The 15,963-nt window shown below is 39.7% G+C and overlaps 2 protein-coding genes across 2 annotated transcripts; one reads left to right on the top strand and one right to left on the bottom strand.

Moving 5' to 3' along the window:
* The first annotated feature begins 2,399 nt into the window (after positions 1-2,399).
* egr2a (early growth response 2a) lies at positions 2,400-3,985 on the top strand. Its single transcript, XM_030787436.1, has 2 exons — positions 2,400-2,568; positions 2,955-3,985. Exons 1-2 carry the CDS (start codon positions 2,400-2,402, stop codon positions 3,983-3,985), a joined length of 1,200 nt encoding a protein of 399 aa, XP_030643296.1.
* A 2,090-nt stretch (positions 3,986-6,075) lies between these two features.
* Positions 6,076-7,559, bottom strand: adob (2-aminoethanethiol (cysteamine) dioxygenase b). The gene has a single exon (XM_030786397.1). The coding sequence runs from the start codon at positions 7,349-7,351 to the stop codon at positions 6,587-6,589; it is 765 nt and encodes a 254-aa protein (XP_030642257.1). The 5' UTR covers positions 7,352-7,559; the 3' UTR covers positions 6,076-6,586.
* Positions 7,560-15,963: the final 8,404 nt, after the last annotated feature.

Below are 15,963 nucleotides of genomic sequence, written 5' to 3' on the forward strand. Positions count from 1 at the left end.
AGGTGAGGATACCTGAATAAGGTTTTTTTTCTGAAAAACATCCAAGATGCACACATCCAAGTGTGAAAAGAAATATCCTAAACTATGTATCAAAATTCTAGCCGTTGGAAGTGATAAGAGGCTTAATTTAATATGCGTGAGAGTGAGACAAAGGGAGACAGAGGTAAAGAGTTGAATAGAGGTAGTGTGATTGTAGATAAAGTGTATGATTAATCAGTCACTGCTTTGGCAGAGAGTCTGGTGAATCTGGGCTTCTCTCTGGTGTGGGTGGAATCACAGGCACAGCAAATGCTCCATGGCTCATACTGCCACTGATGAAAATAGATCACAGTGTTAGAAAAACACAGCATGACGTATGGTTTCATGCAATGCTGGAGATGGTCATATACTTTATCAAAATTGTCATCGACCATGGAGGAAATGTGCGACAGCATAGTGAACTATCTGGGATTGAATGGTTGTATAAGTATAAATTCAGCCGTTGGGGTGTAGACAGAGCGGACTCAGAAGTTTTCCATACACTTGCTATAGCAACCACTGAGGTATAACAACAAAACTGTAATGAGTTCTAGCAAATTCTAGCAAATATCACCAAATTAAGTAACATTTCACATCACAATATAGTCAGTTCTACTCTACTTAAATGAACAAGTCACAACGCGACATATATTGAAATGCTGAATCAAAATGTATGGTTAAAAGGGGTGTTCAAAGATTTTCATGACATGATGGCTATAAGTAGTATTGTTGAGCGTATGTTTATCTCTACACATTACATCATAAAACACAAAAGCGTTGACAAATGAACTGAAAGATACCCTGCAAAACCAAACAGCAAAAGAACAGATGGCCTATATATTCATAATAATTTAACAGCATCAGAGGGAGGAACTTGTGTCATTAATGTTACCATTTTGATAAAATCATTTTCTGCTTATGAGATACGAAGTTAGGTATTTATTTCAGAGACACAATCAATTTTAAAATATTGTATGACATACTTAGGACGAATTAGTCTTCAGAATATATGATGGACATGTCCAGTCGAGGCTTATCTTCAGTGATCCCTCCCTTGTGACCTCACTCTGTTGACCAGAAATCTCAAACTAGCAGGATTAAGTAAAACTAGAACCATAAAGTTTCTGTATGGCATGGATACTTGGAATCACTTTTTTTTTTTTTTACATATTCAGTCTGATTACAACTTCAGCAACAAAAGAGGGCACAAGAGAGGGAGCCTTGAAAAAATATTAAGACTTAACCAGTTATTCAGGTATTTCAAAATACATATTTGACCTGGATGTCATTTTGGACCTTTCTCATTGATCCAGTGTATGGATATCAAAGATTTCTCTCGGTCGGTTTGTTTTGTCTTATCTATTCTACAATCGGTCTGGAACCGCCAAAACAAACATTTTATTAAAAAAAAAAAATTCTTGACTCAGTATTAAAGCTTGACTCAATCTTTGACTCAGACTATTAAACTGACAAAATATTCATGTGGAGGTTCTGGTATTGTAGATCCATCTGAAAAATGTTATCAGAATTCCCACTCTCCAAAATCTCTCCAAAATATTCTGAATAATTAAAGACTTACAGCAGACACACGGGGGTAAGTGTGATGAGAGGAACGTTATTTTCCGTTTTAGCTCCTCAACTATAATGCATTTTCCGATCCTATTCAAATAACACTTTCCGACTTACTCAGGGAAGTTGCGATCGCTATGTATTGTGGTTTCTTCACAGCCCATACCCACTCGGAACGACACGATTTTTTCCGAATAGAGTTTCCCGGATGCCTTCCATATAAGCATAAAGAGGCGTGACTTAGGGTACCGGATAATATCCATTTAAGGAGGGTGACCCGACCGGAATTCGTGACATCGTAGACTTTCCGATACAGAAGTGTGCAGTATATCGATCACTACTGACAAAGTCATCAAAAACTTTATATTGCAAAGTTGTACTATACGCTTTCATAAAAAGTAGCTTACACTGACACGGTGGCCCATATTGTGATTTTTCTGTCTTTACACGTGTTAGAGAGAAGAGAGGGACTCTTTGACGTCATCGAAGGCCTGCAACCCATTCTTCAGCCCAACCTCTTTTTCGTACCAATACAGTCCTTCTATGGTCAGTGACGTAACGGGGCATTCAAAGACTCTCATTAAATGCCTACTACCACATGTCAAGCCTCAACTGTCATTCGTTGATAGAGCAGCGGTCGGAGTTACAGGTGCATTCATCGTCAAATACCGCGCAACAGTCAAAAGTAATGATGGCAAATGTTGGCCATTAATGCGAAACAAATTGGTGAGTGAAGTTCACCAGGAGCACCTGAAGAATAGACCTGAAAATATTATTCCAAGAGTGTTAAGAGAAGATCATCATTGCCGAAAATGACAGCCAAAATTGCGGATAAACTGCCAGGGTCGCTGAGTGATTTCGTGCGCTCCATTCCTGAGAATATTTACTCTATAGATGAAATCTCTACATCAATACCATCCGTGTTTCCGAATGTAGAAGCTGGAAGACTTTCCGATCAGTTCAGTGCTGGTGTTACAGGAGGTAAGTTAAGTTCGTATCATCATCGCGACATTAATCAATCAGCGACACTTCCTGCTTTAAATTCGTTACGAGGACTTTTCTCTGGACAATATTCAAGGTCTCCGTACAAAATCTGGTGGAATTAAAGGTGTCTGTTGGACTGTTGTAAAAGTTCAGTTCTGAAGTTTTGAGGGATGTACATTAAGTTGTTGAACGAAAACGGTATCTAGAGATAATGAAGATGATTTCGGATGGAATATAAAGCTACTTCTGATGAGATTTATTCAAGAATCCTTGGAGAATACTGCAGCTTGAATGTTACTGCAACAGAATGTGCAATCTTTTAAACCACATTTAAAAGTGTAATACAATGCGTAAATTACTGACTTGTCACTTTTTCTTCACAGATGGATTCATTAGCGGCACATTAAACGTGGAAAAACGGGATCTCGACTTGTCATACCCAAGCAGCTTCACGCAACGCAATCCACCTTTCGCCTACACTGGAAAATTTTCAATCGACTCGCAGTGCGCAGGGGGGACCTGGAACCCAGAGGGCGTCATAAACGTGGTTAGTGCTGGCGTACTGGGCACAAAGCCTCCATCCCCGGGATCAGTATCCCCGGACTCCCCAGGTCCAGCAAACCTCTCTGGAGTTCCAATCTGTCCCACACCGCAAGTTCAAGGCGAAATGGAGCACATGTACAACGCACCTCCACCATACACCTGCAGCGCAGAGGTTTACCAGGACCCGTCTGCTTTCCTGTCAACTACTACCTGCCCAATAACGTATCCTCCACCATCCTATTCATCTCCAAAGCCTACCATAGATAGTGCGCTTTTCTCTATTATACCAGAATACGGAGGTTTTTACCAGACCAATAGCCAGAGGGACATGCAGGGTTTCCCTGACAGAAAGCCGTTCCCGTGCTCATTAGAATCAATACGAGTCCCGCCACCTTTGACTCCTTTGAACACTATACGAAATTTTACACTAGCAGCTCCAGTTACAGAAGGGCCGCGACCACCTACAGATTTCAGCCCCCAAAATTTGCCACTAAGACCGATACTTCGACCAAGAAAGTACCCAAACCGACCGACCAAGACGCCTGTCCATGAAAGGCCATATCCTTGCCCCGCAGAAGGATGTGATCGCAGATTCTCCCGATCGGACGAGCTTACGCGACACATTCGCATCCACACAGGGCACAAACCGTTTCAGTGTCGTATCTGCATGCGTAATTTCAGCCGAAGTGACCATCTAACCACACACATCCGTACGCACACAGGAGAAAAGCCTTTTTCGTGCGATTACTGCGGCAGAAAGTTTGCAAGGAGCGACGAGCGAAGGAGGCACACTAAAATTCACCTTAGACAAAAGGAGAAAAAGGCTTCTGTCATGGACGCGAGTGCGGCTGCAGCAGCATCGGCAATGTAAGCCTTAGTGTGACCACTGTCCATTTCTCTGGAACTTGAGACACGGGCAGGGGCTGGACTTTAAAATCGGTCTGAAACATTTGATGAAACGATACATGTAGGGGTGGACTGAATGTGAGAACATGAGAACGGTTCAAATAAGCGCTGTCTAGTAAACTGTTCATGTTTACACTTGCCACTGATGGGAAACTCTCTTTCAAACAGACATCCAATTTGTTTCAGATGGTTTGCCTCAACACAAAAACTGTTACTTCAACTGTCGTTTTTAAAACACGTTTTATTGTGGGAAATAGTTATTAATTAGCAAGATTTTGGATTAAAATGTTACTTAGAACCACAGGGTTGTCAGGAGAGCGCTACGTATCTTGTCTGTATTTTACAAAAATGTTCCATCTACATTTTCAGCTCTTGGACTTACTTTGTGTAGTAGCTACTGTATGTGTTTAATGGCTTTGTTTTTAAAAGATTGATGGTGATTTTATTACGCGCCTTGTTTACAATTTATTTTATTTTGTTCCGACATGGTTCAAAAGTGTTCAACGCTTACGCTGCCCCGACTTCTGTGAATGTCTTAAAAGACGGGAGCAAATGTACAATTGAAATAAATACACCGGAATTACAACTATCATGTGTTCATTATGCGCCTCGCCTCATTCATAACACATTTTAAACTCAAGCTGGTGCGCTTTTCAAAGGCAAAGATAAAACACACTCTCAAGCACAACGAGTTTGCGTCAGACATTACCGGGCCGTGCCACTAGAGGCTACAGTTTGTCAAGTAATTTCAGTATTGTATGACTAGAGGTGCTTTCAAGACGTTGTAATGTGTTAAGATGGATCAGACGTCACGCAGTTGAGGGCGAATAGAGCTAAATAGCCAAATGAATTTCAGTGGAATTTCTTACGATATTAGCTTAGTAATATCGTGTGACGCCATTAGGTGTAGACTGAGAACCGTCAGGAAAGGTAGGCCTACAGAAAATGCAATGCAACACTGAGGCACGTGGCCTCTGTTAACGTGCTATATAACATGGACAGTGTTAGGAAGCAAAACAAAACTGGTCATTTTGGAAAAATACCTGACAAATGCTTAAAATGGCACAGGCCAGAACCAAACTCTGCAGCTGTGATTAGACAAGGACCAGTATGTACATGCGTTCTGGTAGCTATGTAGAAAACATTTTTATTAAACAGGTCTATGCTGACCACAGCACCTCTGAGACCCTGTCAAGCTACAAAAAGAGTGACACCTCAGCTTAAACTTCCATAAAAATCCACAAAAAAGCATGGAGTCCTATTCTTAGAAGAATGATGAGCCTGTATGTTCTTAACTGTAAACAGTGTTGCCCAGTTTCTGCTCTGAAGACCCATGACACTTCATATTTGCACTCCAGCCCAGTATTAACAAATCTGGATCAATTAATTAAGGGCTTTATAAGTCAGTGAACTCATTTTGGTCAATTACAACTACTTCCTTAGGACTGGACTTTGAAAAGATTGAGTTAATCTTTCAGAGGGGTACCTACCTGAGCCAGTGAATTTGTCAATCAAAGCATGCATATGCCTTCTGGTCATTCACAAACCACATTCCTGGCTGATTAAGTTTCACTCAGTTTTCGTGCTAACAATGAGTTACCACTACTGTTTCCATATATTTTTAGAAGCCTTGAATTACACATGTCTGAGTTGGTCTGGCAAAGTCTTTCAGTTGCTCCATTTCTCCTGTTTTTATTTCACATTAATTTGAAAGATGAACAAGTCATAGTGTAACCCTCCCAAACTCATTCAAGGTAGACCACTGTACTCAAACCTCTTCCTCAACAGTGTTTAACATATTCCCTTTCAGCTCACATCTAAAGGTTGCTGTAAATGCAGTAACTCATTGTTTGAATACATGAACTATTAACTGAGGTAAAAAAAATGAAAAACTGATTGACTTTAGATTATTTTCATCTGATTTTCCAAACCTTGACTGTTACATTACCATCCTGAAAACATGGACACAGGCTTAGAAGACCTAGCATTTCATACACCTATAATGTGGTTCAGCACTTCATATTATATTTAAAAACTGAACTGACAATACAGATGTTTATGACATGTCTTTTTGTTTATTGTCAAATGAACAGATTAATGTAACCCTCTCAAACTTGAATCCCTCATTTGAACCAATTTCTAGATTCATATTTTGCTGAGTCGAACAAAATCATAAAAGCACTGAGATACTTTACTTCAAAAGAAGATACAATCCTGCAGATTATGAATCAGTCAAGCTATTTCAAAGGATCTGTTAGCGGTAAGTGCTTGTGGAGATTATCAACATTTGTATAACTCTTCAAATCAAGCAAAATGCATCGTCACACTGACACAATCAACATTTGGGGAGTCACATTTTGATGGACAAAGTGCATGAAGCCTTCCGTAAGATGCTACGGTCTTAGAAACCACCGTCCCATGCGGTATCATTTTAACATATTCATCTCACTGCCTACAACACATAAGGCAGTCTTTTCAAAGAATGTCCTGAGGGTGGTTCTTTCAGTCCAAGGTGCGTGCTCCAGGTTTATATGCGTCAAATAAGTTGCTCTTGGAAAATAAATCTTTAGATGGATACCTCTGGTCCAGGGTAAGCTTCGCCGCCACACCAAAAATCAGTCGGCTGCGGTATTTCCATTAGCCATACCTCTGTCGGACCCTGGGCCTCAGTTTTTTTATCCGCGGCCTCCAAATCAGACTGCACAACTTTATAATAATGGCAGTCCCTACCATCATCTGGGTCGTATGGCGGGGCCAAAATGTCGAGGAAAGCGGTGGGTCCGTCAACAGCGTCGATTTGGTGGATGTTGTCCCTCTGAGGTGTTAACACACATGGACTACTTTCCTCTGTGTATTCACCCACCGACCTCAACACCGAGCGCCTAATCGAACTCCTCTGGAAAGGTAGCAGTGGAGGGTTGAACTGCACACCACTGGCAACGTCAGGTGGCTTCTCCAGTCTATCAAAACAACTAATTCTGACCTTACCATATAATACTTTCAGCATGCCGTGCATTCCCGGGTGGTCATGAAGAGGGATGCAAGTCCCAGTCTTTAACAAAAATACTCCCATACTGAAGGCGTCAGTTTCGCATATTGGCATGTATGTAACAGGGGGACTATGAGGTACATGGAGAGTAGGGCTGTCAACTTTTCGGGGTACAATCTTCAAATCCGCTGCTTTGATTTCGGCGAGGAGGCTTTTCAATTTAGCTTGGTTTTCCACAAAAACTTTGTTGTTCTCACCAACCAAAGACGAATTTTTGAACGTTGTGAGGGCTTGTCTGGCGATTTTCTGAATGAGGGAGGTCATATTGTCTCGAGGCATCATAGCTTTAAGGTATATAGCCACAAGCCCACTTGTCGCTGACGGTCGTTAACCCGCTTAACTGTTAGCTCTCGGCACGTCCAAATTACGCCGATAAGTAACTTTACAAGACAACGAAACACCAGCTGACTTTAGACACTGTCATTTAACACCAAGAAACCAAAACAACGTGCCTTTGAGCAGTATCGAAAACTATGAACACCACATCGTCTTCCACCAACACCCCATACAGATACAAGTGATTTACACGTCCGCAGCGAAAACGCTGCCACACAAACCGTGTTGCATTTGGGAATTGTAGTTTTTTCGAGGGCGGTGCTCTGTGAAACGGTTTTCAGTCACAGTGCACGAGATTTAATACTATGTAATATTTTCACAGCCAATGTATCGCAAAGGTTTTAAAGAGAGAGATACAGACATTTAAAACAATAAACTTGAACAATACAACTAAACGCCGTTGTGATCACAGTTATACTACAATACCCATATTGCCCACGATTCTCCACCTCCTCCAGAGCAAAGACATCCAGGCTTCTGACCTTCCGTTAGTTGTATATGGTTCATAGGCAAACGAGTGGTGTTGGAGTTTCAATTACACATTGTCATTTCACTATTGCCATTACCATTCATTTTCCCTAAAAAGGGATTTTTTTTAACCTAAAGGAAATATCCAGTTAGATATAACGAAAGGTCACTCTGTCCACACATCTAACTGTGAGAATAAGGTATTTTCACATAGTAGTATTACAAGAAAAGGAATACGGAGTCATGTCCTGTTATATAATAAGCTGACCAACTGGCAACCAATAACCAGGCCAGACTTCAATACATGTATAACCCCTCAGAAATTGTTCTAGTAATTCCAAGGCGAACCTTTGAGCCTGTTTCCCCTAGTAGTATACGTAAACTACGTAAACCACGCCAGCTCTAACGAATCATATTAATATTAAACCGTCCAAAGAAAGCAAGTGTAATCCATTATTCATGAGTAATTAACATCGATTTGAACCCTTCAGGATTATTGAAAAGAAAACAGAGAATTCGATTTATAGTCTGACCGAGCAACAAAAACGCCTGACTGACACCAGGATTATTTCAGACACTTACCTAGGAGTAATCTCTTGCGTGTTTTGTTTCAATGTAATCCCGGAGAGGGTTTTTTCCCCCGTTATTTAACAGCTGTTCATGTTTTAAAAGCCCACATACAGAACTTTATTTTCTGATGATTCACAATTGTAAAGTAATTTATGTGGAGTACACACTAGAAGGTGACAGTGGTATGCAGGAATTTTACGTTTCTGGCACAAATTTTCTTTGGGATTTAAGTCAGGATGTAGACTGGGTCACTAAAGGAGTTTCACCTTATTCCAAGTCATTCAAGAATAGCTAATGTTTATGGCCCATGGTCGTGTTGAGATACAAGGCGCTGTCCTGGTCGCAGATCATTTGCAAACTGTACAAAGTTTTGAAGTTCTGCTCAATCCATTTTATACTCTATTTTGACAAGCCTCCCAATGCTGCCTGCTTATGAAACACAACCCCAAAACATACTGCTGCCACTAACATATTCATTGTGGGGATGGTGTTTTCTGAGCGATGAGCTATGCTCTTTTTATTCACCACACATAGTGCTTGGCATTAATGACAAATAACTCAGTTTTGGTCTCATCAGAACTCAGGACTCTTTTCCACATTTGCTTATAGGCTGCTTCCTTTTTTTTCAATTTCAAGACAGATTTAAATGACAGCTTTTTTCAGTTGCTCAGGAGTACCTGAGCAACTGTTGACTGACTCACAATTTCTCCCATCTAAGTTGTGTCACACTGAAAATTAAGACTTATTTTTGGCCTCTCGACTGCTGCTCTGACCAATCTTCTTGTGCTGAGTTTTGGGGGGGGGGGGGGGGGGGGGTACCTGGTCTTTGAAGAGTATTGGTAGGTATGTGGATCCTCCATTTCCTCATAACTGATTTAACGGTGCTCCTTGGGATCTCTTTATATCCCTCTCCTCAATTCAAATGGTTAAGCACACATTGGTGGATTCTCATCAACAGATTGTTCAAATTCTAATAAGACTTGATAACTGTTGCAAAAGATACGGCAATCAAATATTAAACGCCTGAGAACTGAAGGAGAAAATACTTTTCAATGATGTAGTTTTAAATTTATTTTTCCTTTAAAATAAAAGTGGTTACAGCACATCAAAATATTAAGTATATTATGTTATGGTATGTTATTATGTTATTATTATATTGAGAACATTATAGTGACCGTAATTTAAAGTCAATACAAATGTCTTTTAATTTAAATTAAGTTGTTGGGCTGTAACACATCATATTGGAGCTGGGGCGTTAAATACTTTCTACACCCACTGTAGATGTAGATGTGGATGTGGAGGTACTGCGTTGTGCAGGACATTCTCTTGTTTCCTCCCTCCTTGTTGTGTTAAGTAACTCAAGCTCACAGACCATAAGCTGTTCCCTGAAGAGTAATTGCATCATTATCAAATGCATTTTCACTCCCACTTCATACTGAGATGCATATTCATATCACCTAAAATTCAAATTCTCAATCAATATTCATATTATTCATCCCTGTGAAGAGCATGAACTTTGTCACATGACAAGCACTGAAATAGCTCCTATCAAAATTACCCTGTGGTCATAACAGAGACATAACTATAAATAGTGTGTTTTGGATATTAATTCACTCATCTCATGATTACAGGAACAGAAAAATAGTGTCATTTGCTAATGTAGGATGATTCACGGGCATGTTTTCCTGGGTTTTGGCTTTATTTCACATGTTTATGGCAAGGGAGACATGTGGGCAGTTTAGTCATATCAGCTCATGAGGATAGTCCTGCGTCTTTAGTTCTAAACAGCCGTCATCTGTTTACACATGCACACACACACACGCACACACACACACACAAACACAGAGAGAGAGAGAGAGAGAGAGAGAGAGAGAGAGAGAGAGAGAGAGAGAGAGAGAGAAAGAGAGGAATCTTTATCTATAAAAAGGCAAAGCCATGCAACAGGAAACAACACCAACACCCCCATCCAGCCCCCTCTTCCTCTGTGCTTGTGAGACTTCACACACAAACAATGAGACACAACTGTGAAAATACACACAATTGAGAAAATGAATGTGCTTTAATGTGGTTATGAAACATAAACTGTGTTAAGTCTAATAGAACAGAAATGCACTGGTCTAAATTACAACATGTATGAGTAAAAGTCTTAGAGCAAGATAAGAATATCCAGACTTATGAAATGCATTGCTTATGATTCAATTGCTTATTTGGTGCTGCAATTGATAAATGAGTTTGAAGCAGAACTTTATTTCATATCTCTCAACCAAACATCTGAGATCTCTTCCCTACAGTTCTTTTTGTTTTGAGGAGAAGAGTACTTTGATAATCACTGAACAATGTATTAGGCTCCGATGAAAGGCCTTGTTCAAAATCTTTCTCCATCTCTTGCACTCTATCTCTTTTTTCCTTTCCATGAAAATTTTCCATAGTATTGTGTTCATGTTCAGTTTAAACAAAGAGAGGCCTTTAAGTGAGAGTCTGTTTTTTTGGGGGCTTGATCACACTTCCCTGATTCTGAAATTCTTCGAGAGCAACTGCTGTACAGGCTCCTCAAAAACAATGTTGCTTTGTTGCAATGTGATGAAAATTTTGTTACCTGAAATTTTGTTACGTGAATTTGATTGCACTGGTTTTGGACCTGTTTCTCACATATAATTATTGCACAGGGCCTTTCAAAATTGGGACCTTAAGAGCATAAGTTGTAGAAACACACAACAGACTTTATATATGGAGCATTACTGACATTGAGTCAATCTAAATGTAAGAGACTCACCACATTATTACAGCATGTGGAGTGGATTACAATGAAATTATGTAAGCTTCTCTTCTCAGAGTACCATCATGAATAAAACAGTTTACAAAGTGATGGTAATCTTAAGAATGGGAATGTGAAATGTGATGGTTAGAGGTTATGGACTGTGAATCCCTGATGCATTGTATGATGTTGGCCAAAGCATTAAAGTATGCTTCCAGCACATGTTAACAGAAATAACAACAAAAACTCTAAAATCATGTAGAAGAATGTGAATCTTTCCAAATCCCACACATTGCTTTTTTGATTATAGGATTGTAACAACTTACTGCTAGTTAGCAAAGCTAAAAAGTTAGTTAATTAGTTGGCCATTTGAAACAGGTGAAGTGATGGAGCTAGCTAGCATGCCAATCTATTAATATGCTCAATGTACCAGAACATGTTAAATGACAACTGACACACATAAAATTGTAAACAACATCTCATCTTTATCCTTTTATGATGAAAAGGGGAAAAGCAATGAGCAAAACACCATACAGTGGATGAACTAACTCATCTATAAGATGACTTTGCTGCTCACCACATTGTATCCATCAATCATCTTGAGTGAAAATTTTCAAGAAAATTTGCTGTTACATTGTATTGTGACATTTTTGTGTGAGGATACAAATATGTTCCTTAAAATTTAAAATTTCATCTTCAAAAAATCTGAGTCAACCCTCATGTTGTGGACACATTTGATCACTCAGATTGCTGCCTATGTAGACAGCTTACCAGGTACAAATACATACCCATTAGTGCTTCTTGTATCAGCTTCTTCATCCTCTTCCACATCATAGCCCCTTTCTCTCTTCCTCTCAGTTTCTCTCTTCCTCTGTCTACACTTCAGTACTTGTTTACTGTGATGAAAGGGCTATGCTCTCTGACCAAAGCTCTGCTCTTTACTCAGTGCGTGTTTCTCCCTCTGGAAGTTTGTTATCTCTGGCATGGTGCCTCATCTCTGAACAGCCGCCTGGCTTGCGATCCTCCGGCAGCCTTGGGGCTGGCCCAATATTCTCTCTCCCTTTGCTTCTTCCTCCCCTGTTCATGTCCTAACACAGATAGCAGTCCTATGAATATGACATTTCTTAGCCCACTTTGCTTGGTCAGGTCTATTCTGTTATGTTGATTTCTCAGGTTGCCAGACTACAAAGACACCATTTTGTGTATGTGCTCACTCAGAATTTTGATAGGTACATCATGTACGAAGATTTCATATTTATACTTGAAGCAGTGCAAAAAATTAGGATGGTCCAATTGGAGACCAAATATCCAAATTGTCCGGTTGAACAATGTTGATTTTTGAATAAATATTGATTTAAATCTGGTTCACTGAGAGAGTTTCCCTTATGAATCACTTTCCTAGTGAAAAAATGTCACTGATTTCCTGAAAATATAACAGATTTTCATTCTGTTTGTGCGTTATTAAAACAGCAGTAAATACTGTATGAATTATGGTTGCAATAAAAGACACACACACACACAGACACACACAGACACACTCACACACACACACAAAAAGACATCATCTGCCTTGCAAAGTTGGTAGCAACACATGTTTACTCCATCTAAGAAATTATGAACAACACCATATCATATCATCACACACTTTGTTTAATAACTAGAGCCTACTGAGCTGAAGTCAAAATCAAATGTGGATGTTGTAAATTGAGGCTCATAGCTTCCAGATGCAATGCATTAAGATTCCCGGTGGAGGAAGTCAGATATACAACAGTAATGCCCAATGGATTTCAGCATAGAGAGAGAGAGACAGAGAGAGAGAGACAGAGAGAGATGTGCATACATGATTTACTGCTTGAACAAGGATCTAGAAGAGTCCACAAATGGACAATTGACAATTTACTTTCATTCTGTGCCGTGAGTCACAATAGTATATAGTTGTTATTTAATTTTTAAGTGCACAAGACGATAGTATAGTCATTCTTTAAATGAAACATAAAATGGGGACAAAGGATTTCATCACTCCTTATCTTTCTTTGCCTCTCTCTCTGTCTCCAATGTAGCATGTTTTTAAATACCATGCTATGCAAGTGCAAAAAAACAATTTCAAATTTCAGCCAGTTCTCACCCCAATAATGTCCGTAACCCGCTTGTAGACAGCATTCATTGTATAAAAAAGCTTTAAAACCAAATCTCTCTGTTCTCCTAAATCACTTGAGATATATAATGGCCCCTTTGGCTTTTATTGTACAAAATCCACATGGACCAGTCGCCCACTACATTTGGTCCACTTCTAACTCACCAAAGCCTGCTCTACATTTTTTCTCAAATTTATGGGAACAAATACATTTATATGATTTTGCTCATTGTGGGTCAGCATAAAAGGTGTCCTGAAAGATCTCCTATAAAGATGAAATTCAGATCATAATTGGTCTTTACTGGGGACATTCAGTGGCAATAACCCAGAATAGCAGTCATTCTAAAACATCTCCATCATAAATGCAGAATCTTAGTACTCAGTGCCTGAGCTCCTGCTTCTTCTCTCCTCAGCCTAATTGCTTTGCCTCATTAATGAAGCCACTTAAAATGCTGGGCCCGTGCTTCTTTTGTTTATACACTGAATGAACACAAACAACTGCACTGCAGCAGTTTCCATCACTGGAAACTGATCAAAGAATGAGGTCAGTACATGGAAATCCTTATGAAAAGGGACATTTTACTGAAGTGGTGACAGCGAGATTAGGCATTGGAGTTTCTAGTCCATCTGCTTATCCTTGTTGATGGTCCTCTCCACCCAATACAATATTAGAACAGAGCCCAACAGTGAATTGAAATTCTTGTGTCACTGCTGGAGCAGCATTTAGTGCATAAAGATGTTTTTCGTCTTGAGTTTTAAACTCTTCACTCTTCACTCAGCACCAGCACTTTCTTGTTGTCGATAATAAAATGTCAAAATAGGATACATATTCTGTCCTGAGTAGTAATTGTCAAGTATAGTCACCGATCTACAAAACTGTTTTTAGTCAGTAAAACACTTACCTATGAAAGAAAGTTCAGTCTCAGTCAGTACCACACCTCTCATAAATGGTTACACTCACTACGACAGGAATGGGATGTAAAATAATCCACCATTTAACCAGCTGAAGCGATACGATTTCACTCAGCAGTCAGCATGGCCAATGTGGATTTTTCTTTGTTCATCTAGCAGCTGAACTCTAAATCGAGAGAGGAGATAACTTCACCAAGGGCAAGCAAAGGGACAGCTATGGTCCCCTGGGGCGAGATTTTCAAACTTTAAAACAGACTTTAAAAACAGTGTTTCAATGCTATTTCAAAAAAGAATCTAAACTTTTTGATCCCAATTTTCACCCAATTTTTTAATTGCCATTCTGCAGCTATGCATCTTTCCAATGAAAGATGCATGAAAGATCTCCTATGATTTCCTATGGAAGATGCACGAGACAATGGAGAAGGGGCAGGCTGCATTGCAGGGGTGAGAGCAAAGGTTTTTCCCTGTCAAACATGAGTCCTGGACGTTGCTGAACAGGTGTGAGGAGGAGAACGAGTCGTGCATTGTTGACTGTGGTTTGGTTCTCTGAACGTTGGTTGCAGTTCTGGAGATGACTGTCAAGTTGCCCATCCTCCAGTTCAGCGGTAGCTTCCTAGACTGCTGCTTCTGTGGATGCAGGCACTCTCTGTAGCTTCACAGACTGGCTGACAGGTCTGCTTTGTGTCAAGCTGTTTCAGCTTGATATTCTCGGTTACTGTTCCCCAATCTCAGATTTGTCCCATAGCAGCTTCTCTCTCTGAGACGCTTACCTTGAGTGTCTCTATTTAAACCCTGACCAATTTGCAGCATCAGTAGCTGATGGTCTGCTTGACTTCACCGTGGCCTTAACTGAAACAGTCTCGAGAGTTTGCTGCCTTTGCTCTTCATTTGTTTGAGGTTCCATGATGTATGTTGCTGTAAGACTTAAGAGCTTAACATGCCATGTGCTGGTACAGTATCTTTTCACTTATCTTCACCTGCTGTATAAATGCCCTTTTGCTGTTCTGCGCTTGCAATTCCATTCTAAGCATGGGTAGACAGATAAGATGAACAAAATCAGGTGAGGGGCGGAGACAGAGACAGAGACACAAGGAACAGGAGCACAAGACATGTCAAAACAAGAGTCCAAAGCAAGGTGCAGACTGTGACATGTATACTGCTCTTTTTCCAGGTTCAAACAGTATGTATATAGCTATTCACAGGTTAGTGAGAAATAACATAGGTTTTAGATAAACGTAAATATCATGAATAGACAAATTAGCTTGGATAGGTGAACTCAGTCTAGCTAGTAACATTGATAGCACATGAATTTCTCCATATAACATATAACTTAATAACTTCTTTACAACAGGTTTCCTTTCAGTGTTAATCACATTACGTTACATATTCACATTCATATCTACTCCAAGGTTGAAAATAACAGAAAAAGATTGTCCAAAGCACACAATTTACTGTTTCAAGATAAATATCAATAAATAACAAAACAAAACAACCAAACATAAACAAAATGGTGGCTAAAGAAAAAACAAACAAACAAAAAAAAACTAACTGCAAACATAGTACCAATGCCAACCAATAGGTGTCAGTAATGTGATACTCAACAGATCAGGACAATACACTATCATCCAATAACTTGTTATCAAATCCATTTCTAATGTTCTAGTCTCTCTGGTTGAAACTGGTTATAAATCAAAAAGTGAGCATTTAAATTCAATTCAG

The sequence above is a fragment of the Chanos chanos genome, chromosome 10, assembly GCF_902362185.1.
Source record: "Chanos chanos chromosome 10, fChaCha1.1, whole genome shotgun sequence".
Taxonomy (NCBI): Eukaryota; Metazoa; Chordata; class Actinopteri; order Gonorynchiformes; family Chanidae; genus Chanos; species Chanos chanos.